This window comes from Periplaneta americana, chromosome 17 (genome assembly GCF_040183065.1).
Source record: "Periplaneta americana isolate PAMFEO1 chromosome 17, P.americana_PAMFEO1_priV1, whole genome shotgun sequence".
In the NCBI taxonomy this organism is placed as follows: Eukaryota; Metazoa; Arthropoda; class Insecta; order Blattodea; family Blattidae; genus Periplaneta; species Periplaneta americana.
In genome coordinates this window covers 137,216,343-137,243,798 of record NC_091133.1, presented here as the reverse complement: position 1 = coordinate 137,243,798, position 27,456 = coordinate 137,216,343, and the positions used below count along the sequence as shown (strand labels likewise).

Genomic DNA, 27,456 nt, shown 5'->3' with positions numbered 1-27,456 from the left:
AAAACTTTCTACGTTACTGTTTCATAATTGAACGAACGCCGAGAGGTAGAAGAGCGGAGATCACGCTGAAAACAAACGAACGAAAGCGTCACAATTAAGTCGTAGTCCACGAAATTATTGACTCTTGTAAAACATATTGTTGGCTATTATGCGAGGACTCAGAATTGCTCTGTTATTGCAGCAATCATCTTAATACACTCTGTAGTTAGAGGTACATTAAGCATATAAAACTATATGTTTTGTTTTGTTTTTTTCCACTGCATCATAATGGCTATATACAGTAGAGCATCGATTATCCGAAAAAATTGGAGACGGGGGGGATATTCGAATAACTGATTTGTCGGATAACCAATCATTTACGAAAACAAATTGTACCGTGTCATAGGAACAGCATGGAACAAAGAAACAGTGATATTGTACACAAAACCGTAAATACAGGATATATTTTGTATCACACGTCTTACAAATAACACAGAGAACTGACTCTACAGTTTAGGAAAAGAAGTCCAATTTTTTTTTTCCTCAGAGCTGAGACTCGTTTTTTTGCCGCTAAATCTCGCAAACAGCGCTAGCGAAACTTCTACATGGCGAGCGCGCAAATTTGAATTTGCCGACTGGAACGCTTTCGGTTAACCGATATTTCGGTTGATCGGTATTCGGATAATCGATGCTCTACTGTAATTAAAAACTCTAGTGTTTCCGGAACTGGAGTGACGTCTGAAATGTAGTGCAAAGAATAGAGAAGAATTCTATATACGATTGCGAAACTACTTTGTTCGAATTTGGATACTGTTGTTAAGTTTATACGAATGAATGAGTGTCCAATGTTCGAGACTCTGGCATAGAACGTAGGTAAGTGAAACATGGCATGCCTAAGGCTGCTCCTCAAGTTCGAATTTTGCTCATTTAAGGTAGGTCTATAACGCAAGCAGGACGCAAGTTTTTCTGTCGATTAAATAGATATTTGCTAGCTACTTGCTTTCTTAAGGTACTGCGGGTGGTTGACTGTCATATTAAGAACAAGAATTGTCAGCATCTTCAGGGACACGTCCTTCCTGATAGCAGGGACGTAAGGGAGCTGAGGATAGTTATATGTTCCTCGAGATGGGACAGGAAAATAATTTTGTCAGGTTGAGATTTTTCTATTTTAAAACTCTTTAAATAAAAACACAAAACTGTACCAAAATTCATTAATCGTAAAGCTTAAATGCCGTAACCTGAATTCTATTGAACCTCAAATTGTTTGTAGCTCTGTGTGTTCTGTAGGAACAGAGAAGCAACTTCAGTTCATCTCCACGTTTGAATACTGCACTTCAGCACATTACTGGTCCACGAGCGAGGACTCCTCCCCGCAGAAGTAGGACGTCTGCATGGAGTACAGGCGGTCGATCGGGTTCAGACCCTGCAGAGACGCAGTCTGCTGGTGCAGGAACATGTGGCTGTGGTGGTGATGGTGGTGGTGATGGTGAGGGTGGTGCGGATGGTGGTGGTTGTTAGATTCCAGTGACGCATTCCCTCCCCCGTTGTAGGGAAAGCTGATGAAACCATTGTCCATTTTACTGCCGTCGTGTTGACCACCCCCTGTCAACAAAACAAGCAAACACACCCTTGTGTGAGGTGCTGAGCTTTATAACAGACTGACGTGAACTGAGATAATTCTAGGAAAGAAATTCATTTCATTAACACTTCTGTACTGAGCCGGGCTGGAACTTTAATGTAAATAATGGACTTTCATATTCCTGGAATTATTCTTTAAGTCTTGTCGAAAACAGGCCTTCCTTAGAATGAATTTGTTTGTGTCATAGTGCCGGTACTAAAGAGATGACACATACTTTCTATCATGTTTTAAGAGTTTCGCAACGTAATCAGTGATATTCCCGTCCGTAATTTATTTACAGAAGCGAAAACACATACTTTGTGTCCAAGAAAGTTGAAAATTTCCTTTTTGCATCACTGGGAAAAGACAAGCACGTGACAAATTATGAATTGTATGTTTTCTATAGGTTCTCAGATCCTACGTCCTACAACTTTAATCCGCTGTTCATTAACTCCACTTAGTTCAGCTTTTAACGATGTCCAGATACAATTTTGTCCGCAAACGTATTCGTCCATTTCGCAATGTCTTCTACTATCTTCGATCCAACAGCAGTTACTTCTGTCCATTTTATTTCATTGTTCATAATAATTGCTTTTCCATCTTACGTTTTTTTTTCATCTTCAAAAATAATACAGTTTAGGAGCACTAAAAACAATTAAAAAAAATCACAGTAAAGTGAGGTACATAATTTTTTACTATGTGTAACATTAATTCATACTCTGACAGCTTTTAATGTTGTTGTGTTGTTTTGATTCAACATCCTTATGTCCCTCGTATACTTCAATATTGTAGCTTGTACTCGTGTTATATTATCACGATAAGTTTTATTTCTAGCCACTGTATTTTCAGTCTTTCTTTGATTTGAAACAATTCTTTGTAATAAATATTCATATTTCATGATCCCATTCAGCTAGACTACTGAAATTAATTGTCTCATTTGTTACTTTTTTATTATGTTGTAACAATTTCCAAGGAGAGGCGTGTTGTGTCACAGTCAGTTTATGCCAACTAAACCCTTCAACCAAGTTGTTTGTTCGTTGTTTGTTGTACTGTAGAAATACCTCGCCTCTGGAATTCGTTACCTAATGACGTAAGGGATTGCGGGACTTTATCACAATTCAAAATTAAATTGGAAAATTTCGTCTTAGTTAATGTTTTAGATATTGCTAGAAGTATTGATTTGTGTTTTTTTTCTTTCTTTTTCTTTTTTTAATCTAGATTAAAATTGTAAGTTTCTTCTTTACGTTAGTTAATTAGTTAGGATACAATTAATTATGATACTTAATCACTCATTTAAATTTTGTGTGACTGCAACCTGTGTATATTTTGTGTGGCTTTACTTTGTTTATAGTGTGTTTTTTTCTCTCTCTCTCTTTATTTTTTGTGTAGCTTTATTTTATTTATAGTGTATTTTTTTCTCTGTTTATTTCTATTATTGTATTTGTATTCCTGATGTTGTGGAAGAGAAGGTCTGATGGCCTTAACTACACCAGACTAAATAAATAAATAAATAAATAAATAAATAAATAAGTAAATAAGTAAATAAGTAAGTAAATAAATAAGTAAATAAGTAAATGAGTACAGACATTTCGAGTATTTGATGTAATACTCTTCTACCGTTCTGGCCGGTCTTACTCGAATGTGCGCTTGCCCGAAAAAGAACGGGACGCTGAAATATTCAAAGTCCCAGATACAAGACACTGAGCATGATCGGAGACCGAGTGATAGCCTACACAAGATAAGTCGTAATAAATTCAGTTATCTAAATTCACTGTGTTAGGTTTGTTGTTGGAATTTGTTTCGAAATTCACTTGAAAAACTGCAAGAAAAATGTTAATGTATTGCAATAATAGGCCTATATTACGATACAAGGTTGGGAACTGCTTTTTACAAAATCGAGGAAAAGTTTGAAAAACGAGTTTTGAGATAAACTTCGGACCCTTAGGCAATTACAAACAACTTTCTACACATATGCTAGCATTATTTTGTTTCGCACATCCACTTGTAAAATTTAACTGGTGTATTCATCTGGGCAACAGAACTCCGTTTGCACAAAAAGTGACTTAATCTTTACCCGAACACCATCGATATATAAATCGTGCAGTAAAGTCGAAATTTCGATCTTCGTGAGCATATCGACATGCCGCGTAGAAGTGAAGTAGCTGCGTGTAAAGCGGAGGGGAGCGGATTCAAGCTTCGTCCCAGTGATTTTTTTTTATTTCCTGAAGAACGTTAAAGTAGAGCTTTACAGTCTTGAGATTGATGTTTCGGTTGTCTAACAAAAAGTGGAATAACTACTGCCCAACTCCTGTCAGTTAGGCCTATTAGGTCTATTAGGCTTTATCTGACCAAAAAAGAGATAAAAAACTAGTCGTATTAATTGGAAGATAGTTTGGCTTGCTTAAACAAAATAACGACAAACATACACTTGGGTAGTCCACGGAGAACATTCATAGGTGGGAGTTGGGTACGGTGGCACTGTAGAGGGGAGAGTATGCAATTTCAGGTGAAGGCGAGATGTGGAACCTTGAATACCGTGCTTTCGTTACACGAGGCTTTTACTTAAGTGGAGAAGCAGTCACTCAGATCCAACGTGACTTTCGTATGCATTTCAACGTTGCGCGGCACGGTTCCAGCAAGATAGGGCAAGAGCCCACACTGCTAGCATTTCTATGGACATTATCCGACGAACATTTCCGGGAAGAGTAATCTCTCGGTTTGGTGATGTCACTTGGCCTTCCTGTTCCCCGGACCTTTCCATTTCGGATTTTTTTCCTATGGAGATTTTTAAAGTCTCGAGTCTACATTAACAAGCCGCGCACCATACCGCAACTTAAAGCAGCTATTCGCCGAGAAATCAACGGGATCCCTAGAGCAATGTTAGAAAATTCATTGCGAAGCTTCAAGGAACTTGTGTTCAGGTGAAAGGACGCCATCTTAGCGATATAATTTTCAAACGTTGAAGTTCTTGTGTACATGTTTCAAATTGCATTCCTTATGGAATATATTGGTAATACGAAAGAAAAGTTTGGTTCAGAATTGGCCGAGTTCTCATTATTTAAAAACCATTTGGTTCTCAGTAATGACTGTGTATATATAGGGTACAAAATGTTCTCTTAAACTCAAATTTAACGTGCACAAATCTCACCAGTGTAAGTTAATGTCTACTCATACTTGCTAATAATGTCTCCACTTTTCGTCTCTTAGATTTCTTGGTTCTCTCCCCAAACAGTTTCCTAGGACGTTCCTCTGCTGGGACCGGGTGTCAATTCGGGACACGATACTGATGTCTTACAAGGCCTGATTTCATTTAACATATTTTCCCATAAAGTTGCATTACAATTCAAACACTGATCGTTGTTAGCTAAAACTTTCCTATGAGTTCGATTACTTTCAGTTCATTTCTTTAAACACTCTATATAAATTGCCATTAGTATTTCTTACAATGCCATAATATCATCAGTACCGCTGACTAAATCCAAATTCTTCAGTATGTAGTCAAGAACTTGCTCATTCCTTCCAAAAAAGCCACTTCGTCCTCTCCAGACATGTAATAACTCCCGTCGCGTAATCCGCTCCCCTAAACCTCCTACATCCGCTGAATTTTCTGCCACTAATTCTTGTAACATTACTTCAAGGTCAGGCCTAATCATAACTCACAGGAGCCGGACTGTAATTATTCCAATTTTTGCTAAGCAAACTGAAATATCTGTCCCAAGTCTGTAAAACTCCTTTTTAACAACATTATTCAGGAAATAAAAAATATTATTGGGATGGGACCCGCGTGACAGCAGACGCTTCTGAGCGGCGTGTCATTCTCCTTACGAACGTTATAGTGTGAATCGCGCTATGGTCGGGTCATTACTTTTTTCTGGTACTGTACAATCCAGTTTCAGGTACAGCTTTGCAGCAGCAATGTAGTACATATGATTTTTCTTGAAGAAGACTTCTTCCTCGTAGGCTAGCTCATGTTTGTACACATAGATGTTTGCAGCTCCCCTTTTCTCTTCCGCAACCTTTCACTTTAATTTTGACATTCATCACTGCTACTGCCAGACGTGTTTCAGAGAAGGGAAGACAATAACCTTATTAATATGCAATCAGTTCTGCTTGTGACGCCTCACTACTGCATGACTTCTCCGTCTTCGTGATAAAATAGCTGAGTATATTGATATAAAAATAAATAAAGCCTATTATTAGACCTAAAATAATGTTCACAATAGAATGACTTAGACCTAGTCACAAAGCAGTTCATTATTAGTAGCGTAGTAGTGCAAAGCATCGTGCTGCGACGTAGCCTAAATTCAGGAGTTATCCCTTCCTCTGACTGATGTGAAACTCAATAAGGGTTATAATTTGTTATTATTCCTTCAATTGACTATGAGAACGGCGTGTCTGACAAATCTGATGTAGAAATTCTGGCTTTTGTTCTCTTCTTCAAACTGTTTGTTCTATTAAATATTGCACTTTAACCTTCCTTCGTGTTTGCATTGAAAATAGGACCCGTTTGTCCCGCTGTTTAATAAAGACAAGACTGTACTAAACTGACTCTATCGATAATACGAAACGACATTCTAAAATGGCCGACGTAGGGCAGAAAGAATGAGGCAAAGAATGACTTCATTGTACAAAATGTTAGACTTTATGCTATAAAAAGAACCTATTAGACTTTATGTCTCCATATTGGGGAGGATGTTGGAACGAAGTGCCGCATCCCTTGAAAATCACCCCCGCTCTCCCCTCGGAGCCCGCTGTCGCCGCGCCACGATAGTCATTTGTCTTCCTTCAGCTCCTGCCATTGATTCCCCATTCAGACTTCCATTGTAACCTTGCGGAATGAGTGTAAGCCCACGCACACCATTCCATTTGCTAAGGAAGAGTTAACTATATCCCAGTCTTCTGAAAGCACAGGGGCATCAGTCGTGCGCGTGGTTTACACCGCGCGACCCGAGTTCGATCAGAAGTCAGGTTCTGTTGGAATTTGCGATGGCCAAAATAGAAGTTATTTTTCCTGTGCCACTCCCGTTTCCTTGTATCATCCACTTTACCATAATTTCATCTATCATCCGCAATAGTTAAAGCAGGCTGGGTGAAGATGCTGATATAGGAAGGACTTGGCCCGGATATTACTATAAGTTAGGCCTACTTGCCTGAGGATGGGACCTCGTTCTGTCAGAGCTGAGGCAGAATGACCAACAGTCAGCGTCCAAATCATGATTGCCACCCGTGGGACTTATCGGACTTGGACAACCATTGCAGATAAGGCGCACAATAGGCCAAAGCAAGCCGAAGTCCAAGGTTCCTCCAGGGTCCAGAACTGAAGCATAGCCTAGCATAGCTAGCATAGTCTAGCATAGCTAGCATTGTATAACATAGCCTAGCATAGCTAGCATAGTCTAGCATAGCTAGCACTGTCTAACATAGCCTAGCATAGCTAGCATAGTCTAGCATAGCTAGCATTGTCTAACATAGCCTAGCATAGCTAGCATAGTCTAGCATAGCTAGCATTGTCTAGCATAGCTAGCATTGTCTAACATAGCCTAGCATAGCTAGCATAGTCTAGCATAGCTAGCATTGTCTAACATAGCCTAGCATAGGCAAGCATAGTGTAGCATAGCCTAGCATAGCCAGTCATAGCCTATACCCTTTTCGCTGTAAGAAAAATCCTAATGTAAACACAAGCACGTGGCTGTCATGCTCGTGACTTGCTCCCACTCACACGACGCAGGAAAATATAGTTCCGTATTTGGAAATCATAACCTTTCATTATTTGAAAATAAAAATAGAATTCTAGTTATTAAATATGTTGAAATATATAACTTCACTCATATGTAAAACGCTATGTAAAAGAAAAGCTACTTTAATATTTTGTTATTTATGTTGTAAGCGGATGAATACTAACAGTGATACCAAGGTAGTCTGTAAGCACGTGATAGTATGGCTTCTGCATCCTCAGTGTGTGGTTACTAAACATAAGAGTGGAAACCCTCTCAAAAGTGGAGAGAAAGAAATAGTGTTGAATGTATATAGTAGTCTAAGTTTCAATTAATTTATTATAGGTTAAAGTAACAGTTTCCTAAGCAAACCAATGCATAGTAGTGAGGTTAGGTCTACTTTGACGAGTAACGGGAAATGTTTAACATGAAATAGAATGTACAGGAGTGAGCGGGATCACTTCCTGAGAATCTATGGCGCCAAACTGCAGCCAATCAAGCCTCCCTTCAGTCACGTGTCATTGTTTACTGTAGAATTATTCTTACAACGGAAAGATTGTAGCATAGCCTAGCATAGTTTGGAATAGCTAGCAAGCCCAGCCTAGTCTAGCATATCTAGCATAGTCGGCATAGCCTCTAATAGCGTGGACTATCTCTCGTGAAGGTGAAATTCTGAATGTCAACGTGTGGAATCCAGAAACTAATTTTCTATCCGATATAAAGCGTCCAGAACTGTTTTCAGAACATGGGAGGAGTGGTAGTAGGAGAAAGAAGAGTAAAGTGTATAAAATTTGCTGATGATATGGCGTTGTTAGCAGAAGAGGAGATGATACTAAGAGTTATGCTACTGGAGCTAAATGACAGCTGTGAATAGTATGGAATGAAGATAAATGCAAATACGACGAAGACCATGGTTATAGGAAGAAAAGTGAACAAGGTTAACTTGCGAATTCTAAATGAGGCAGTAGAGCAAGTGGACAGCTTCAAATACTTGGGGTGTACTATAAACAGTAACATGAGCTGCTGCCAGGAAGTCAAAAGGAGGATAGCAACGGCAAAAAAGTTTTTAACAGAAAAAGGAGCACCTTCTGAGGACCTCTGGAGAAAGAACTAAGGAAGACACTAGTGAAGTGCTTTGTGTGAAGTATAGCATTGTATGGGAGCAGAAACATGGACATTACGACGAAATAAAGAGAAGCGACTAAAAAAAAAAAAAAAAAGAAGGATTTGAATTGTGGTTAGGCTATGGAGAAGGTTGAAGAGTGTGAAGTGGACAGATAGTGGAAAAATTGGATGAAGAAAGAATGATGCTGAAACTGATCAGAAAGAGGAAAAGGAATTGGCTGGGTAACTGGTTGAGAAGAAACTGCCTTTTGAAGTATGCACTGGAAGGAATGGTGAACGGGAGAAGAGTTCGAGGCAAAAGAAGATATGAGATGATAGACGACATTAAGATATATGGATCATATGAGGAGACAAAGAGGAAGGCAGAAAATAGAAAAGACTGGAGAATGCTGGGTTTGCAGTAAAAGACCTGCTCTTGGGAAGAACACTAGGAATGAATGAATAAAACGTGCATTTTTATTGCGGTGAAACTTTATACATTGGTTAGACAGTCATGAACAGGGAAAGGATTTATATGTAAATACATATTTACTTATAAAGCTAATATAATTTATATTTTGCATTATCTTTATGTTTCACAATGTGTAGGGTTGAAAAATCCTACTTTTATTTTCCATATTTTTCCATATTTTAGAGTTTAGTACATATTTTCGTTAATTTCCATATATTTTCCATATTTCATATAAAACAGTCCATATTATATTAGGTTTAACAATAAAACAAAACAAAATTCCATTAACTTTTAAAAATACATTTCAACAATAGAGATTTAAACACATGTTCAGTAATCCCTTTAACATCAGAGTTATTTGAAAATTAGCAGTCCTATCAACAATGGGAAAGTAAGTTACAAAACTGTATTAATTTAATTTAAAATTTTTAACAGACTTCAGTTGTGCAGCTCAACAGTTAAATGCCAGTCAGAGTACACATAGGTTCAGTTTTGTAAATCATACTATAAAGACGGTAAATATGCCAAAAGTACGTCATTCAGTCAATTTAAAATCAAAACTAACAAGTTACATTTCAGAATTTAAAGAAGATGGTTTATCAACTGACAATAAAATATTATTTTGTAATTTGTGTCAGTGTGCAGTATCATCTACACAAAAGTTCCTGGTGCAACAACACATTACAACTAGTAAACATCAGGCCAACAAACAACTAAATTCCAAGCAGAGACAATTGTTTTTAACACAACCAACAACATCGAATGTAAGATCTGAGTTTAACATCGACCTGTGCCGTTCTCTCATCTCTGCTGATATTCCTCTCTACAAACTAAAGAATAAGGTCTTCAGGGAATTCCTTGAAAAATATACTCAACATACAATCCCGGATGAGTCAACACTTAGGAAGACGTATGCTCCATCCATCTACGATGAGACAATACAGAAGATAAGAGATGAAATTAAAGATAGTTCAATTTGGGTTTCCATTGATGAGACTCCCGACAAAGAAGGTAGACTTGTTGGTAATGTAGTTATCGGTTTGTTAAGTGAACAATATTCTGAACGAATTCTTTTACATTGTGATGTTCTAGAAAAGTGCAATAACAAAACTATAGTTAAACTGTTCAACGAAGCTATGGGTATCCTGTGGCCAAAGGGTATTATGTACGATAATGTGTTATTCTTTATTAGCGATGCTGCCCCTTATATGGTCAAAGCTGGACAAGCATTATCTGTTGTATATCCTAAATCGACTCATTTTACTTGTGTGGCGCATGCATTTCATCGTGTGGCAGAAGTGGTCAGAGACAATTTCCCTAAAGTAGATTTGTTGATTTCATCAGTGAAAAAAGTATTTCTCAAAGCTCCCAGTAGAGTTAACGTGTTGAAAGAAATGTACCCTGAAATTCCATTGCCACCAAAGCCAATTTTAACTAGATGGGGTACATGGCTAGAAGCAGTTGAATATTATGCCGAACATATAGACTCTATTAACAATGTTCTCCTTGCATTGGACTCTGAAGATGCAGTCTCAATTGATACTGCGAAAACAGTTACCTGTGACATAAGTGTGAAGAATGACTTAGCTCACATTCAGCATACATTTTCATGCATCATAAAAACGCTCAAAAGTCTCCAAAATAGGCACCTTTCACTATCTGAAAGTTTTGAAATTATAAATAGTACTGTGGAACAACTGAATCGTGGTAGAGGTAAAGTTGCAGATGCAGTAAGAGCTAAGGTGGACACTGTACTTTCAAAAAACCCTGGATATGAAGAACTATAAAAGGTTGTTGCTGTGATGAGTGGTGAATCAACAGTGAAGATTAACTTGGACTTATCCCCAGCAGACATTGTGAAATTGAATTATGTACCAGTTACTTCTTGTGACGTCGAACGCTCTTTTAGTCAGTATAAATCTATCCTCAGAGACAATAGAAGAAGATTCACTTTTCAGCACTTGAAAGAAATGTTTGTAACCTATTGTTATGGTAACAGACAATAAAAATTGTGTTTTGTTGAAACTACATTGGAAGATAAGGTACGTCCATTATATTTTTTGTTTAGTTTGATTAAAATGTGCCAATATTTAACGTACATAGTCATTTTTTTATAATTTTAAGTCCATATTTAATTCCATATTTTGGTAAAAATCCATATTTAATTCCATATTTTGGTAAAAATAACTACATATATATTTACATATTTCATATATTTTTAGTCCATATAAATCCGTTCCCTGGTCATGAATAAAATCTTTGCTGTGATTTGGAGTGGATTGCCGTTGAGTGTTTCTTACTTCAAATCAAGAGCCACTGACTTATTACTGAAATGTAGGCCTATTACATATTTCACGGACATCATTCCCGAACAAGTTCACTGCCACGTAAGTTCTCATTGAATCCGACAGACGGCATCAGAATGAACGCTTTTTCGACATCACTGATTCTGAAAATATTTTCCGTCAAAATTTTGAAATCGGTTGCTGGAATGTTGATGTACAGTTACTACGATGAGAAAGTAAAAGGATCCATTTTTGTTAGCAAACATATTTTGCAATTAACATGTCCTTGAAAACCTAAAACGGTCTTATTCACGGTTAGTGATTTGACACTCCTGTTGTTGTGTGCTACAAAATGGTGAAACGATTTTCAATTTTTTCCTCTCTTCTCCCCTTCCCAGTGTTCCCCGCTAAGTATACGGATAGGGTGGAAGTAATGACGGCAACATACTGCGATAAGGCGTCTTCTTTCTCCCCCCCCCCCCGGGGGTGATCTTGGTTTTCCTTTACCGTCAGCACGGGCCTTTGGGTTGATAATGCGATTGTCGTCCGTGTCAGCAATTAACCACGACTTTACGTTTTGTTTGATTTATCATTATTGTTCGGCGATAATAAAGAATATGATCTACAATCTCATTGTTTTTTAATGTGATTCTTCCTAATTTCAAACAATAACGCACCTTATCGCCTCTGCGAGTAGCCCTAACAGAGTACAGGCCTGTCAACTAGATCTTATTTCTATTTCTGTTTTATAATAATGATGATGATGATGATGATAATAATAATAATAATAATAATAGTAATAATAATAATAATAATAATAATAATAAATTTTATTACATTAAGTAATTATATTAAGAGAGTCACATTATATGTTTTTGAGGGGATTAGCATTTTGGTGTGCCGTGTTGAGTTTAGGCCCGTCTACAGTGTGCCTCGAATACAAAAAGTCTGCGGAGCACTGGTCTAGAGGTGGAATTCGAAGCAATATCGGTCGGAAAGTAGTAGTTTAAATAGCAATGGGGAAAATGAATATTTCTGTATTTAAAATAATCGCGAAGCACGTTGTCTCATTTGTGAACAGTTTATTGTTATAATTATTATGGTTGGAAATAATTTTGTCATTTTTTCCGTTAGCACGGGTTTGTTGCAATCCGCCACATGGTTGTAGACGAGTCACGGAAAAGTCATTCAACGCCGGTGTACTGCAGAAGGGAACCAATGCTTTCCCCATGCTTCCATCCCTCTCTCTGTGAGTCCTACATCCCTGCTCTACACAGTTCTCAATTGTTTCTCCGCTTTCATCGCCTATTTTTCCGTTTTTGTCGTGACTTCTGTATAGCACTTTGTAAATGGCCAACAAAATTTGAAACTTTAAATTATATTTTTATTCAATTGAAAATAATATAAAGCCTCTAAACTTAAAAACTTTAAAAGCGATAGAATCTATTTAATAAAATTAATTTAACTTTGGTAACCTGAAGGCACCGTTTCGGTGTGTGTTTCACCTTCATCAGCGCCTGGTGATGTACTATGAATGAGGACGGACTGATCACCAGCTGCTAACATCACGCAGAAACAGTGCCGTTCGGTTACCAAGGGCACATTAACTTTATTAAATACATTTTAACGGTCTTAAAATCTTATGTTTTCAAATGTTATATTTTAACAAGAAGTGTTATAAAGTGAACATGAAGAACAATGAATTTCTAGAAATTAGAAATAGGTTTCAAGCAAGCTTAATCGTTCCTCTCGTAGCTAGCTTAAAGATTTAATCAGCAGCATTGTCGTCGCTGAGGAAGGAGATATCCAGCGCGTTCGGTGCATATCACAAAAGTTATTGATATAGTTGCCAGTTTTCGAGTTCCAACTTATGAAACGCACTGTCTTTTTCGTGCCCTATATTCGTGCTTAAGCACAGCAGGGGCTCGGATAGCAGAAGATTGTTTCATATGTTGGATTTACAGCGCAGGGCGAGGGAAGAAAAGAGGCGTACTTTAGGGGTGAAACGACTAAATTCTGACATATCTTCACTTACACGTACATTACAATACAAGCTCACTGTCTCTCTGGATCCCAGAAAGAATAATATGTTGAGGAAATGACTCTTGAGACTTCGGCGGATCTGCAGTGTAAGCTCAGATCTTACGTCGAATGAAGTAAATCTGAACAATTCACGGTGACAATATTACAATATTATAGAGGTCCGAGTTAAATAGGACATTCACATGCTTATGTATGTATGTATGTATGTATGTAGTTTTTCAGCTGGTTATTTAAATTTGCTGTATCAACTACGAGGTTATTTAGCGTCGATGAGATTGGTGATAGCGAGATGAGGCCGAGGATTCGCCACAGATTACCTGGCATTCACCTTACGGTTGGAGAAAACCTCGGAAAAACCCAACCAGGTAATCAGCACAAGCGGGGATCGAACCCGCGCCAGAGCGAACTTCAGACCGGCAGGCAAGCGCCTTAACCGACTGAGCCACGCCGGTGGCTTGTATCTATGTAGCCCTATGTATGTATGTATGTATGTATGTATGTATGTATGTATGTATGTATGTATGTATGTATGTATGTATGTATGTATGTATGTATGTATGTATGTATGCAAGAATGAACGGACGGATGGCGGATGGCTGCATAACATATACGGCTGGGCTAACAGATGGATGGGTGTGTGTAAGTGTGAATGATAAGAAATAAGACGAAGAAAATATAACATAAGAAAGCGAGGAAGAAAGAAAAAAGAAATACGAAAGAAAATAAGAAAGGGAGAAAAGTAAGTTGCTGCTGTACCTGGGTTGAAGTCCTGCTGACTGTCGCTCTTGCTGCTGAAGAAGGCCGCGTCCTCGTTGTCCAGCAGCTCCTCCTTGATGGGCAGGAAGTGGTGCTGGTCGTCGGGCTGCTGGTCCCCGGGTGCTGAAGGGTGCGGGTGCGGGTGTGGGTGGTAGCCGTCTGCTCCGGGTCCTACGTGCAAACTGCCGGGCTCCGTGTCGCTACAGCTGTCGTTGAGGAACGACGCCGCTCCTGGCGGACCTGCAAAAATGACCCTGTCGTAGCTCAGCAGAGCAAGTTACCGCAATTAGACACGCGAGTCGCCGATCAGCTCAGCTGGATAAGACGACCGAGGGCCCCAGTTCAAATCTCGGCAATGGCGAAGTTGTAGGCCTATTTGTAGTGTGCAGTCGATGTCGTCAGGGTTTTCTTGGGGTTCTCCCGTTTCTCTATCGTCATTACCCTGTCTCCACAGTCCCCAGGCATTGAACTTTCCGTTTCAAAAAAAATATTTTATTCCTGTGTTTGCGTGACGTGAGACAATAAGACCCCCAGCTTCTGACTTTAGACGGCTCACAATTTTATATGATTAGTCCCTGAGTTTATCTCTAGACGGCTCACAGTTCTATGTACCTAATTCTTCGGGTCTGACTCAGATGGCTCATATTTCTGCATGGTAAGCCCCCGGATTCTTACATTAGACAGCTTATAGTTCTGCATGATAAGCCCCCGGATTCTGACTTTAGATGGCTCATAGTTCTGTATGATAAGCCCCTGGGGTCTGACTTTAGACGGCTTATAGTTCTGTATGATTAGCTCCGGATTCTTACTTTAGACAGCTTATAGTTCTGTGTGATAAGCCCCGGATTCTGACTTTAGACAGCTTATAGTTCCGTATGATTAGCCCCGGATTCTGACTTTAGACGGCTAATAGGTCTGTATGATTAGCCCCGGATTCTGACTTTAGACGGCTTATAGTTCTGTATGATAAGCCCCGGATTCTGACTTTAGACGGGTCAGAGTTCTGTAAGATAAGCCCCGGATTCTGACTTTAGACGGCTTATAGTTCTGTAAGATAAGCCCCGGATTTTGACTTTAGATGGGTCATAGTTCTGAATGATAAGCCCCGGATTCTGACGTTAGACTGCTTATAGCTCTGTATGATTAGCCCCGGATTCTGACTTTAGACGGGTCATAGTTCTGTATCATAAGCACCGAATTCTGACTTTAGACGCCTTATAGTTCTGTAAGATAAGCCCCGGATTCTGACTTTAGACGGGTCATTTTTCTGTATGATAAGCCCCGGATTCTGACTTTAGACGGGTCATAGTTCTGTAAGATAAGCCCCGGATTCTGACTTTAGACGGCTTATAGTTCTGTAAGATAAGCCCCGGATTCTGACTTTAGACTGCTTATAGCTCTGTATGATTAGCCCCGGATTCTGACTTTAGACGGTTCATAGCTCTGTATGATTAGCCCCGATTCTGACTTTAGACGGGTCATAGTTCTGTATTATAAGCCCCGGATTCTGACTTTAGACGACTTATAGTTCTGTAAGATAAGCCCCGGATTCTGACTTTAGACGGGTCATTTTTCTGTATGAGAAGCACCGGATTCTGACTTTAGACGGCTTATAGTTCTGCAAGATAAGCCCCGGATTTTGACTTTAGATGGGTCATAGTTCTGAATGATAAGCCCCGGATTCTGACGTTAGACTGCTTATAGCTCTGTATGATTAGCTCCGGATTCTGACTTTAGACGGATCATAGTTCTGTATGATAAGCCCCGGATTCTGACTTTAGACGCCTTATAGTTCTGTAAGATAAGCCCCGGATTCTGACTTTAGACGGGTCATTTTTCTGTATGATAAGCCCCGGATTCTGACTTTAGACGTGTCATAGTTGTGTAAGATAAGCCCCGGATTCTGACTTTAGATGGCTTATAGTTCTGTAAGATAAGCCCCGGATTCTGACTTTAGACTGCTTATAGCTCTGTATGATTAGCCCCGGATTCTGACTTTAGACGGTTCATAGCTCGGTATGATTAGCCCCGATTCTGACTTTAGACGGGTCATAGTTCTGTATTATAAGCCCCGGATTCTGACTTTAGACGACTTATAGTTCTGTAAGATAATCCCCGGATTCTGACTTTAGACGGGTCATTTTTCTGTATGAGTAGCACCGGATTCTGATTTTAGACGGGTCATAGTTCTGTAAGATAAGCCCCGGATTCTGAATTTAGACGGCTTATAGTTCTGTAAGATAAGCCCCGGATTCTGACTTTAGACGGCTTATAGTTCTGTAAGATAAGCCCCGGATTCTAACTTTAGATGGGTCAGAGTTCTGTAAGATAAGCCCCGGATTCTGACTTTAGACGGGTCAGAGTTCTGTAAGATAAGCCCCGGATTTTGACTTTAGACGGGTCATTTTTCTGTATGATAAGCTCCGGATTCTGACTTTAGACGGCTTATAGTTCTGTATGATTAGCCCCGGATTCTGACTTTAGACGGGTCATAGTTCTGTATGATAAGCCCCGGATTTTGACTTTAGACGGCTCATAGTTTTGTATGATAAGCCTCGGATTCTGACTTTAGACGGGTCATAGTTCTGTATGATAAGCCCCGGATTCTGACTTTAGACGGGTCATAGTTTTGTATGATAAACCCCTGATTCTGACTTTAGACGGGTCATAGTTCTGTATGATAAGCCCCGGATTCTGACTTTAGACGGCATATAGTTCTGTATGATTAGCCCCGGATTCTGACTTTAGACGGCTCATAGTTCTGTAAGATAAGCCCCGATTCTGACTTTAGACGGGTCAGAGTTCTGTTAGATAAGCCCCGGATTCTGACTTTAGACGGGTCGTTTTTCTGTATGACAAGCCCCGGATTCTGACTTTAGACGGGTCATAGTTCTGTATGATAAGCACCGGATTTTGACTTTAGACGGCTCATAGTTTTGCATGACAAGCCCCGGATTCTGACTTTAGACGGGTCATAGTTCTGTATGATAAACCCCGGATTCTGACTTTAGACGGGTCATAGTTCTGTATGATAAGCCCCGGATTTTGACTTTAGACGGCTTATAGTTCTGTATTATTAGCCCCGGATTCTGACTTTAGACGGCTTATAGTTCTGTATGATTAGCCCCGGATTCTGACTTTAGACGGCTCATAGTTCTGTAAGATAAGCCCCGGATTCTGACTTTAGACGGGTCAGAGTTCTGTAAGATAAGCCCCGAATTTTGACTTTAGACGGGTCATTTTTCTGTATGATAAGCCCCGGATTCTGACTTTAGACGGCTTATAGTTCTGTATGATTAGCCCCGGATTCTGACTTTAGACGGCTCATAGTTCTGTATGATAAGCCCCGGATTTTGACTTTAGACGGCTCATAGTTTTGTATGACAAGCCCCGGATTCTGACTTTAGACGGGTCATAGTTCTGTATGATAAGCCCCGGATTCTGACTTTAGACGGGTCATAGTTCTGTATGATAAGCCCCGGATTTTGACTTTAGACGGCTCATAGTTTTGTATGATAAGCCCCGGATTCTGACTTTAGACGGGTCATAGTTCTGTATGATAAGCCCCGGATTCTGACTTTAGACGGCTTATAGTTCTGTATGATTAGCCCCGGATTCTGACTTTAGACGGCTTATAGTTCCGTATGATTAGCCCCGGATTCTGACTTTAGACGGCTCATAGTTCTGTATGATAAGCCCCGGATTTTGACTTTAGACGGCTCATAGTTTTGTATGATAAACCCGGGATTCTGACTTTAGACGTCTGATAGTTCTGTATGATAAGCCCCGGATTCTGACTTTAGACGGCTCATAGTTCTGTATGATAAGTCCCGGATTCTGACTTTAGACGGCTCATAGTTCTGTAAGTTAAGCCCCGGATTCTGATTTTAGACGGGTCATTTTTCTGTATGATAAGCCCCGGATTCTGACTTTAGACTGGTCATAGTTCTGTGAGATAAGCTTCTGACTTTAGAAGTCTCATATTCCTGTAGGATATGTCCGCGATTTCTGACTTTAGACGGTTCATAGTTTTGTATGATAAGCCACCGAAATTTGACTCCAGGCGACTGTGGATATTCCTGTATATCTATATAGTGCTAGGCCTGCTTCTAAGATTGTTTAATTTTTCATCCAAGCCGATATCCTTTTGATACGGGACATATCGTAAATACTTAAATATATCACTTGCTGCATTATTTTATGTTCTGGATCGTTGTACTCAATGAGAATTTGCCCTTAAATTTCATGGTCTTTTTTCATCTACCGAAATTTTAAAATTTCATCCCTTTGCTATATAGAATAGATTAGAAACGATTTGTTGTATGGTTTTCACTATCTGGTATTATTACTAGGTCATCGCCATGAAAGAATTGACCGAAATATTTTTTCAAATAGGATCCCTGGATGAGAACGCTACGTAATTTCCATGTTCTGTACATGTCGTCCATGTAAATGCTAAATAATGTTGGCAAACTTGCAATTTTGTCTGACGTCTATATTAGTGGAAGAATCTCTTCTGTTAATTTTGCATTTAAGTCCAGACCCACTGTAGTTGCTTCATAGGTGCATCTTATGGTCCATGTTATGTGACTTGGATGTCCCCTGTTCTCAAGGATTCTTCATTGTACGTTCGTGTTGACTTTATTAAAAGCCTTTACTAGATCGTTAAGTACCAGATGCGTTTCGCAATTAAGTTCTTTTCCGTCTTCAAGGATTCTTTTCAAAGTGAATAATGTCTTCTCTGCAGCTATGATCGATTTTAGCCTTTGATTTAATATTCTGTGATATAGTTTATGCTATGTATTCAGAAGGTTTGTTTCTTTATAGTTAAGTTATTAACTCTAGATCCTGTTTCCGTTCTACATAAGTGATATTGTATTCGCCTGGAGCCATTCTTCGGGAATTGTATGATTTTTACAACACGTATAATAGAAATATAACAACCGCAAATGTAATAATGGTCCTGGTTTATGTTATTAATTCCTGGTGTCTTTCGATTTTATGCCTTTCAATGCTTCTTGTAATTCCCTCAGGTTCAAGTAATCTACTTCTGCAAGCTCCTTCCTTCCACTGGATGCCGATGCCACAGTTGCCTGTAAGGTTCTACCCAAATTGTTTTTGTACAGCATTGATCCGAATGTTTTATTTTTCATCTCTGTTTAATGTCTTCATAACTTTGTAAGCCAGAGATTGCAGTTCATATGGCCTACTCACTATGTCCCAAAATCATTTCCATTATTCTTGATGTGCTTTTCTCGTTACGCTTTTTGTTGCACTCTACTTGGTTGTATGTTGTTGATTTTCCAAGGTTTACCTTATACCGCTCTTGCTTTTATTCTTCTGCATTTCTACCTTTTCAGACCACACTCCCAACCGTCCATCCGTGTGGAGTAACGGTTAGCAAATCTGACCGTGAAACGAGCGTGCCCTAGTTCGAATCCTGGTTGGGACAAGTTATCCGGTTGCAGTTTCTTCTGCGTTCTCGCTCAACCAGCAAATTCTGGTCCCTGAACTCATTTCCCCGACATTGTCACCTTCATCTCACTCAGAGGCTAGATAATCATAGTAGTTGAAAAAGCGTCGTAAAGTAACCAATTAAAAAAATAACACTCCCAACCCTTTTCTCCTTATAATCCTTTTCTTTAGTCCTACTGCTTCTATTGCTGCACTCTTCATGGTATGCTAGGGTGTAACCTAAATATTTGAAGTTGTTGACCTGATCCAGTATGAAATTATCGATGCGAATGTTGCTTCTCAATGGCTGTTTACTCTCAAAAGCCATTATTTTTGTCTTTCTTGTTGAGATTTATAAATTATAATTTTTTTGCTATGAGATTTGGTGGTGAATAGAATATTGCAATTCATCTTCGGTATTGTCAAAAAGGATTTGATCATCTGCATATATCAGAGTATGTAGGATGGTATTTCTTGTCGACCTGGTTGGCGAGTTGGTATAGCGCTGGCCTTTCATGCCCAAGGTTGCGTGTTCGATTCCGGGCCAGGTCGATGGCATGGCATGTAAAAGAACTCCTGCGGGACAAAATTCCGGCACATCCGGCGACGCTGATATAACCTCTGCAGTTGCGAGCGTCGTTAAATAAAACATAACTTTAACTTTAACTTTGGTATTTCTTTGGAATGAGATGCGTCTGTGTACTGTCAAACGCCTACGTCGAATGAATACAGTCGAATTCAATATAGGCTCTATTGAATAATATGGGTGACAGGGCAAGCTTGTCGGTTGCTAAGTATAAAATTCTGATTGAACGTTTAGTAATATTATAGGCCTATTATTTTTTTATCGGTTATCATCGCTCAGGGATCTGTCATTGGGTCCCTACTGTTTAGTGCATTTATCCGTGATTTCATAGTTCGCTATTTCCACGACAGAAAGAGTGCAAATGGCACTGCCCTCTTGGCGACCAGCGTCCCATAGGTAACCAGCAGTTCTTCCATAACTGGAGACTCGAGGTCAAAGTAAATAAATGTGAAGCCCACCAATTCACTAAGAACGCGGCTCGAAGACATACCACCAGCACCCACACTACCGTGGCTGTAATAAATTAAATAATTAGGGATCGTCATAGACTCTCATCTCACCTTTTTTAGATCATATTATCCAATTCCTTCTTACAAAGGCGAACGGACTGATAATTCGAATCTATCGGATTCTGACTGCCGTAACTCTCGACAATCTGGGGATAGGACTTGCCATGTAGGCCTATAACCCGTGTGGCATCTACATGGATGAACTACAGCTGCAAACTATTTGAGAATTTATTTCTTGACTTGCTAGGAATCTGTGCGTGTCAACCCCAACTCGCCTACATTTAGCCTCGGTTGATGTATACTTAGGGAGCGAAGGAGGTATCAGCACAGTCCACTAGGTATTCTTATGAGGCAGGAAGATAGGGAGGCCTGCATTATTTCGTGTTAGGTGATCACTACTTGCTACTGTAGCCACTGGAATATTGGTTCACCAATCCTAATTCCTTCTCTAGTTGACGGAGCTGAATTCGGCTCTAGCAGCCTGAATACAGCATTGGGCAGTGACTTGCATGCAGCTGTAGTCACTCGGACCTGAAATGTCAAGTTGAACTATTAAATATAAACCGAGAATCCTATCCTTCATTCCCAAACGGGATTCATTCACGGGGCTGGGCTGAGTTTCCTGGCTAGCCACGCATGTTGCCATCAGCAACTGAACCACTCACAACAGAATCAAGGTGGTAAACATGCCAACCAGTCTCTAAGCAGGAACACACTTTGCTCCTTGGTTGAAACATTCATCATTCCCCACATTAAGCTCCCTAGCGCGATCGATTCATATTTTATTATTAGAGTCACCTCTTATCCAATTGGCTAGTCTCCTAAATTGAGAAAACTCATCCTGCCTGTGATTTTCCACGGTTTTCGTAATGCGGTACGAGAGATGTCGGGATAAGTACTGAAAAGATATGGACTAAGGACCTATCATACTCCGTCACAAAAATTGAGGTATTTTCGAAATTAAACTCTTCACGAATCGGAGTCTTAGTTTCCACGTGTCACCTTGGGTGCTCAGGGCGTTTGTCCTCGTCTAGTACAAGAGCTCGCATCCGCTGTCTAGCGAGGATAGCGACGCCCTCTCCCACCACTCGCTCTGCTCAGGCAGACCCTGTGCTCCTGCTGTTCAGGCCTCCTCCCTGTGCTCCTGCTGTTCAGGCCTCCTCCCTGTGTGACTGTTAGCTGTTAGGTTATGTTCAGTTTCCGCTTTTTTCCTCTTCAGAATTCTCTTAAATTCCTCCTACGGAAAATTGAGAAACTGAATGAGATAAGTGGTCCACTGGCTTGGAGGTCACATAATTCTTCTTCTCAGCCCAAAAATGCGCCATCACATACCTTTTAGTTATTTCTCTTTCCATTCCCCTTCTCTCATCATCATCATAATCATCATCAGATTCAGACAGAGTCCGTAGATTGACTCAAGTTGCTGAGAATCGCAATTCCACACGTTTTCTCGCAATCAGCGTTAGTCTACATTTCCGCCTCATTCCGAAGCATTCTGTAGATTTTTTAATACGTCAAGCATTTCACTACGTAGGTCAATGACTGTTTGAATATTATTATAAGATATCGAGCATTGAGGGAAGTTTGGAAAGCCGCTTTGTGTCCTGAAACTGATATGAAACTTATTTTTAATATAATAATAATAGTAATAATAATAATAATAATAATCATAATACTAATAATAAGTTAATAATAATCTAATAAAAATGTGAACAATACTTTCCTACGCCCTCCAGTTACTTGATCTAGCGTTTATGACTCTTATATAGGCTAATCCGTTATTTGAGAACGCTGTATCAACATCAAGGTCATATAGGTCTACCATGGGTGAACCTGGTGATAGTGCGCTAGAATTTTGGTGTTATCAGACCGATGGTTCAGCCATAAAATTGACTGACATTAAAGCGAGATTCGAACACACGCCCTACCACCACGTGTCTAGCTCATTACTCCACGTGTGCCTGCGCTTCATTGTATGTAAAATTGCGATGTGGAGCCGAAATGCGAATTATCGAACTCGGGGAGAATTAATATGCATAACACGGATAAGCGATCGAGATAAAACTTTGGTAGGGGAAAACAAAGACATTTTCGTGTAGGCACATTGTTAATAATAATGATGTCACTACCTTCAATATCTTTAATAACCTAAATTTAGCTGCAATATTTTATCGGAAACAGAGCTGTAGAATATTCATTCCAAACACGAGCGAACTCGGGAGAAATACGATAAAGATTTGGAAGCGGTTCTCCAGTTTCATCAGATCAGAACTCAATCCACGTAGAACAGCAAATGTATTGGGAGACTTTACTACTGGTTTTCGATATATCGAGCAGAATTCTCTGAAAGAACTTTTCTTTTTTACGAGGTTAGTTTCATCTTTAGGCGTCTGTTGTAGAGAAGTTCGTTCGGCCATTTTGTGAGGAGGGTCTGTTCTGTTGTTAAGAACACAGCATGGCCGGAAATCTTTGGGAATTGCTCCAAGAGAGGGAGGCAGATTGTGGTGCGGGTTGAAGTAGAGATGAGAAGCGCGCCAGCAAGATTCGGTTGCTGTGGTAACGCTCCACCCATCTTCCCCCAGCATCCCGACCTTCCTGCTGCCTTCCTCACTTCCTGACTGCTAACCTTACACTACAGGGTGTTTAAGAAACAAATCATATGACTTCTCCTTTCAAATTAACGTGAAACTTTCATGCTTTAGGATCCATTCGAAATTAATGTTACGGAAATTTTAACATCTGACGTCACTTGCTTGGCAACGGCAATGAGTTACCTCACAATATTCTGACGTTACTTCCTTAGCAACGGGTCAGACACTGGCATGAATATGTTGTTTGCTAAAGGGATAGACTTACTTTGTTGGGTGACTTTTATTATATTTCTTGTTTCTCTTATCATGACACATAGGCTACTAATGGCTGTCTGTCAAACCTATTCAGTAATTCCATTGCAAATGTTTGAACAGATCCTATATGGTATATAGGCTATTCTATAAAGGGATAAAGGAAAATAGTTAACATGCACTATGAATTGCATTTAATTCTGTCATATTGCCATTCCTTATACGTGAATAAATTGAACTGTTTCGTTAAAGTTCGAAATATCAATAGCCTTGGACATGTTTGGAGAGTTCCATCTTTTCTGGATTCCTCATAACGAATAGGCCCTAATAGGCCTAAACGGATTTCGATATGACATCTTTATTCGTTCGTCTGTCTCTCTCACTGCATGTTATTCTATTCATATGTATGTATGTATGTATGTATGTATGTATGTATGTATGTATGTATGTATGTATGTATGTATGTATGTATGTATGTATGTATGTATGTATGTATGTATGTATGTATGTAACAATACCATCCCATCGCACCTCCTCATACTCATCCTCTTTCACAATAGCCCTGCCAAGACTCTGGAATTCGCTACCTGCTAGCATCAGGGACTGTCGAAATAAAATTGAATTCAAACGAAAACTTACTAGGCACTTGGTCAGTAATTGATTTCTTGTAAATAGTTTATTTAATCTATCACAAAATATTTCAATATTCAGTAATTTCATCACTATACAATTTTGTTATTCTAGATTTAATTTGTAGTTCAGTAAATATAAAATATTCTTTGTTTCTCTATGATAAATTATCTAGCTTTAATTATTCAGGTAATCTTTTCGTACTTTGATTTTATTGTAATTGTAATTGTAAATTTAATACTAATTGTAATGTTATTTGTAATTGTAATTGTAAATTTAATACTAATTGTAATTTTATTGTTCATATTGTAGTTGGAATCTCCTTGTAGAGGGGCAGAGAAGGCCTGACGGCCTTATCTCTACCAGGTTAAATAAATAAATACTAATACTAATAGTATGTATGTATGTATGTATGTATGTATGTATGTATGTATGTATGTATGTATGTATGTATGTATGTATGTATGTATGTTCATTAATAATAATCTACGACCAGGAAGAGGACGATATGCTTGCAGCTACAATTATCTCCGTTTCTTATTTGAATTCGCGATGTGCCGAGCTGCCAATTCATGCAGCTGCAGGGCGGAGCTGTGGAGGACAGGGACTTCGTCGTGCTTATAGATTATTGAACGAGCGTGGTCGGAATGGAGAAGTTTTCCCCGCCCGCCCGGGTCCGATGTAAGAAGAGGATGCAGTACGGCGTACACACAGCACGTCCGAATCACACACGTGGATTCCACAGCGAGGAGCAGTGGCGGCGCGTGGTTCGTTCTGTGTGGTTGTATTCATTAAACGGGTCTGTAATTCAATTTCAGCTACAATTTACGGTGCAACGCATTCATTTTCTCTGTGGGAAATATGAGTTCGTTATCCAATGAGACCAAGTAGAACTTGTGGCGTTAGTGTACCTTTCCCGCGATTCCTCCTCGACCCGTAACAACTGTGCCGTCCACCGAGGAGAATGCAACGCCAAAGAAAATAGTAACTAGCTATTCAAGACAGAGATTTAGCAATGCTGAGCCTCCTGTCCTATATGCCGTCTCGAGTCGTCAAGTTATTCTGGGCCGTAGTCTGTTGGTTTTGATTTTAGTTGTGCCTGAGATTTTCATTTTCCATTGAACTAAGCGTACAGGCAAAGCAATAACCCTGCAAAAATATATTTCCAATTTTCTCTTAAACATTGTGCGTAATGCGCCTCCCAGATATCAAAGAAGTAGTCGGGCTTCTGTGGGTTGTAGTGATTTATGCCGATTTGTTGCATGATTCCCTTCGTATTTAATACATGTCTGCTCATTTGCGAATGATACGTATGATCTTCGGTGGAGAAATTAGGCCTAATGGATCTTGTTCAAACGAAAAACATAACGATGGTCCACTTCAAGAATCATTGGACAATTTTATTCGTGGCTTTTTCTGTCATGAAGAATAAGATGACGCACGAGGCGGTCAGTTAATACAAATTAAGCCTAATCTAGTTGTTGTACAGTACACAGACTGAGGTCTAGTTGTTGTACACAGACAGAGGTCTAGTTGTTGTACACATACTGAGGTCTGGTTGTTGTACACAGAATGTCTAGTTGTTGTACACAGACTGAGGTCTAGTTGTTGTACACAGAATGTCTAGTTGTTGTACACAGACCGAGGTCTAGTTGTTGTACACATACTGAGGTCTGGTTGTTGTACACAGACTGAGGTCTAGTTGTTGTACACAGAATGTCTAGTTGTTGTACACAGACCGAGGTCTAGTTGTTGTACACAGACCAAGGTCTAGTTGTTGTACACAGACCGAGGTCTAGTTGTTGTACACAGACCGAGGCCTAGTTGTTGTACACAGACCGAGGTCTAGTTGTTGTACACAGATCGAGGTCTAGTTGTTGTACACAGACCGAGGTCTAGTTGTTGTACACAGACCGAGGACTAGTTGTTGTACACAGACAGAGCTCTAGTTGTACACAGACCGAGGTCTAGTTGTTGTGCACAGACCGAGGACTAGTTGTTGTGCACAGACCGAGGTCTAGTTGTTGTGCACAGACCGAGGTCTAGTTGTGCACAGACCGAGGTCTAGTTGTGCACAGACCGAGGTCTAGTTGTTATGCACAGACCGAGGTCTAGTTGTTATGCACAGACCGAGGTCGAGTTGTTGTACACAGACCGAGGTCTAGTTGTTATGCACAGACCGAGGTCTAGTTGTTATGCACAGACGGAGGTCTAGTTGTTATACACAGGCGGAGGTCTAGTTGTTGTACACAGACCGAGGTCTAGTTGTTGTACACAGACCGAGGTCTAGTTGTTATGCACAGACCGAGGTCTAGTTGTTGTGCATAGACGGAGGTCTAGTTGTTATACACAGACCGAGGTCTAGGTGTTGTACACAGACCGAGTTCTAGTTGTTGTACACAGACCGAGGTCTAGTTGTTATGCACAGACCGAGGTCTAGTTGTTATGCACAGACGGAGGTCTAGTTGTTATACACAGACCGAGGTCTAGTTGTTGTACACAGACCGAGGTCTAGTTGTTATGCACAGACCAAGGTCTAGTTGTTATGCACAGACCGAGGTCTAGTTGTGCACAGACTGAAGTCTAGTTGTTGTACACAGACCGAGGTCTAGTTGTACATAGACTGAGGTCTAGTTGTTGTACACAGACTGAGGTCTAGTTGTTATGCACAGACTGAGGTCTAGTTGTTATACACAGACTGAGGTCTAGTTGTTATGCACAGACCGAGGGCTAGTTGTTATGCACAGACCGAGGTCTAGTTGTTATGCACAGACTGAAGTCTAGTTGTACACAGACCGAGGTCTAGTTGTTGTACACAGACTGAGGTCTAGTTGTTGTACACAGGCTGAGGTCTAGTTGTTATGCACAGACCGAGGTCTAGTTGTTATGTACAGACCGAGGTCTAGTTGTTATGCACAGACCGAGGTCTAGTTGTTATGCACAGACTGAAGTCTAGTTGTTGTACACAGACCGAGGTCTAGTTGTTGTACACAGACTGAGGTCTAGTTGTTATGCACAGACTGAGGTCTAGTTGTTATGCACAGACTGAGGTCTAGTTGTTATACACAGACTGAGGTCTAGTTATGCACAGACCGAGGTCTAGTTGTTGTACACAGACTGAGGTCTAGTTCTTATAAACAGACTGAGGTCTAGTTGTTATGCACAGACCGAGGTCTAGTTGTTATGCACAGACCGAGGTCTAGTTGTTATGCACAGACTGAGGCCTAATTCTACTTTTCTTTGAGGATTCAATGAACTCTTATGGCCAAAGTATTTATTTAGATATGGTAAGATTTTCATCAGAGACGATTAACATATTTTAAATGCCGAATTTCTTAAATCAAAATAATGTTACAAACATGACTACAATAGAACTGAACCATAGAGCGTCATCATCAAAATGACTGTTGAGGCTTTGCGGTCTGTGAACAGTGTAGTCTGTTATTCTTTTTCGCCATAATGA

The 27,456-nt window shown here is 39.8% G+C and overlaps 1 protein-coding gene across 1 annotated transcript in view; it reads right to left on the bottom strand.

Moving 5' to 3' along the window:
- Positions 1 to 1,020: 1,020 nt before the first annotated feature.
- Positions 1,021 to 27,456, bottom strand: part of LOC138692615 (LIM homeobox transcription factor 1-beta) — a 151,967-nt gene continuing 125,531 nt past the window's right edge. Inside the window, exons 6-7 of the mRNA XM_069815638.1 lie at positions 13,972 to 14,211; positions 1,021 to 1,581 (exon numbers count right to left, since the gene is read on the bottom strand). Of these exons, the coding sequence (XP_069671739.1) occupies positions 1,322 to 1,581; positions 13,972 to 14,211 (500 nt within the window). The 3' untranslated portion in view covers positions 1,021 to 1,321. The remainder of the gene's footprint in view (positions 1,582 to 13,971; positions 14,212 to 27,456) is intronic.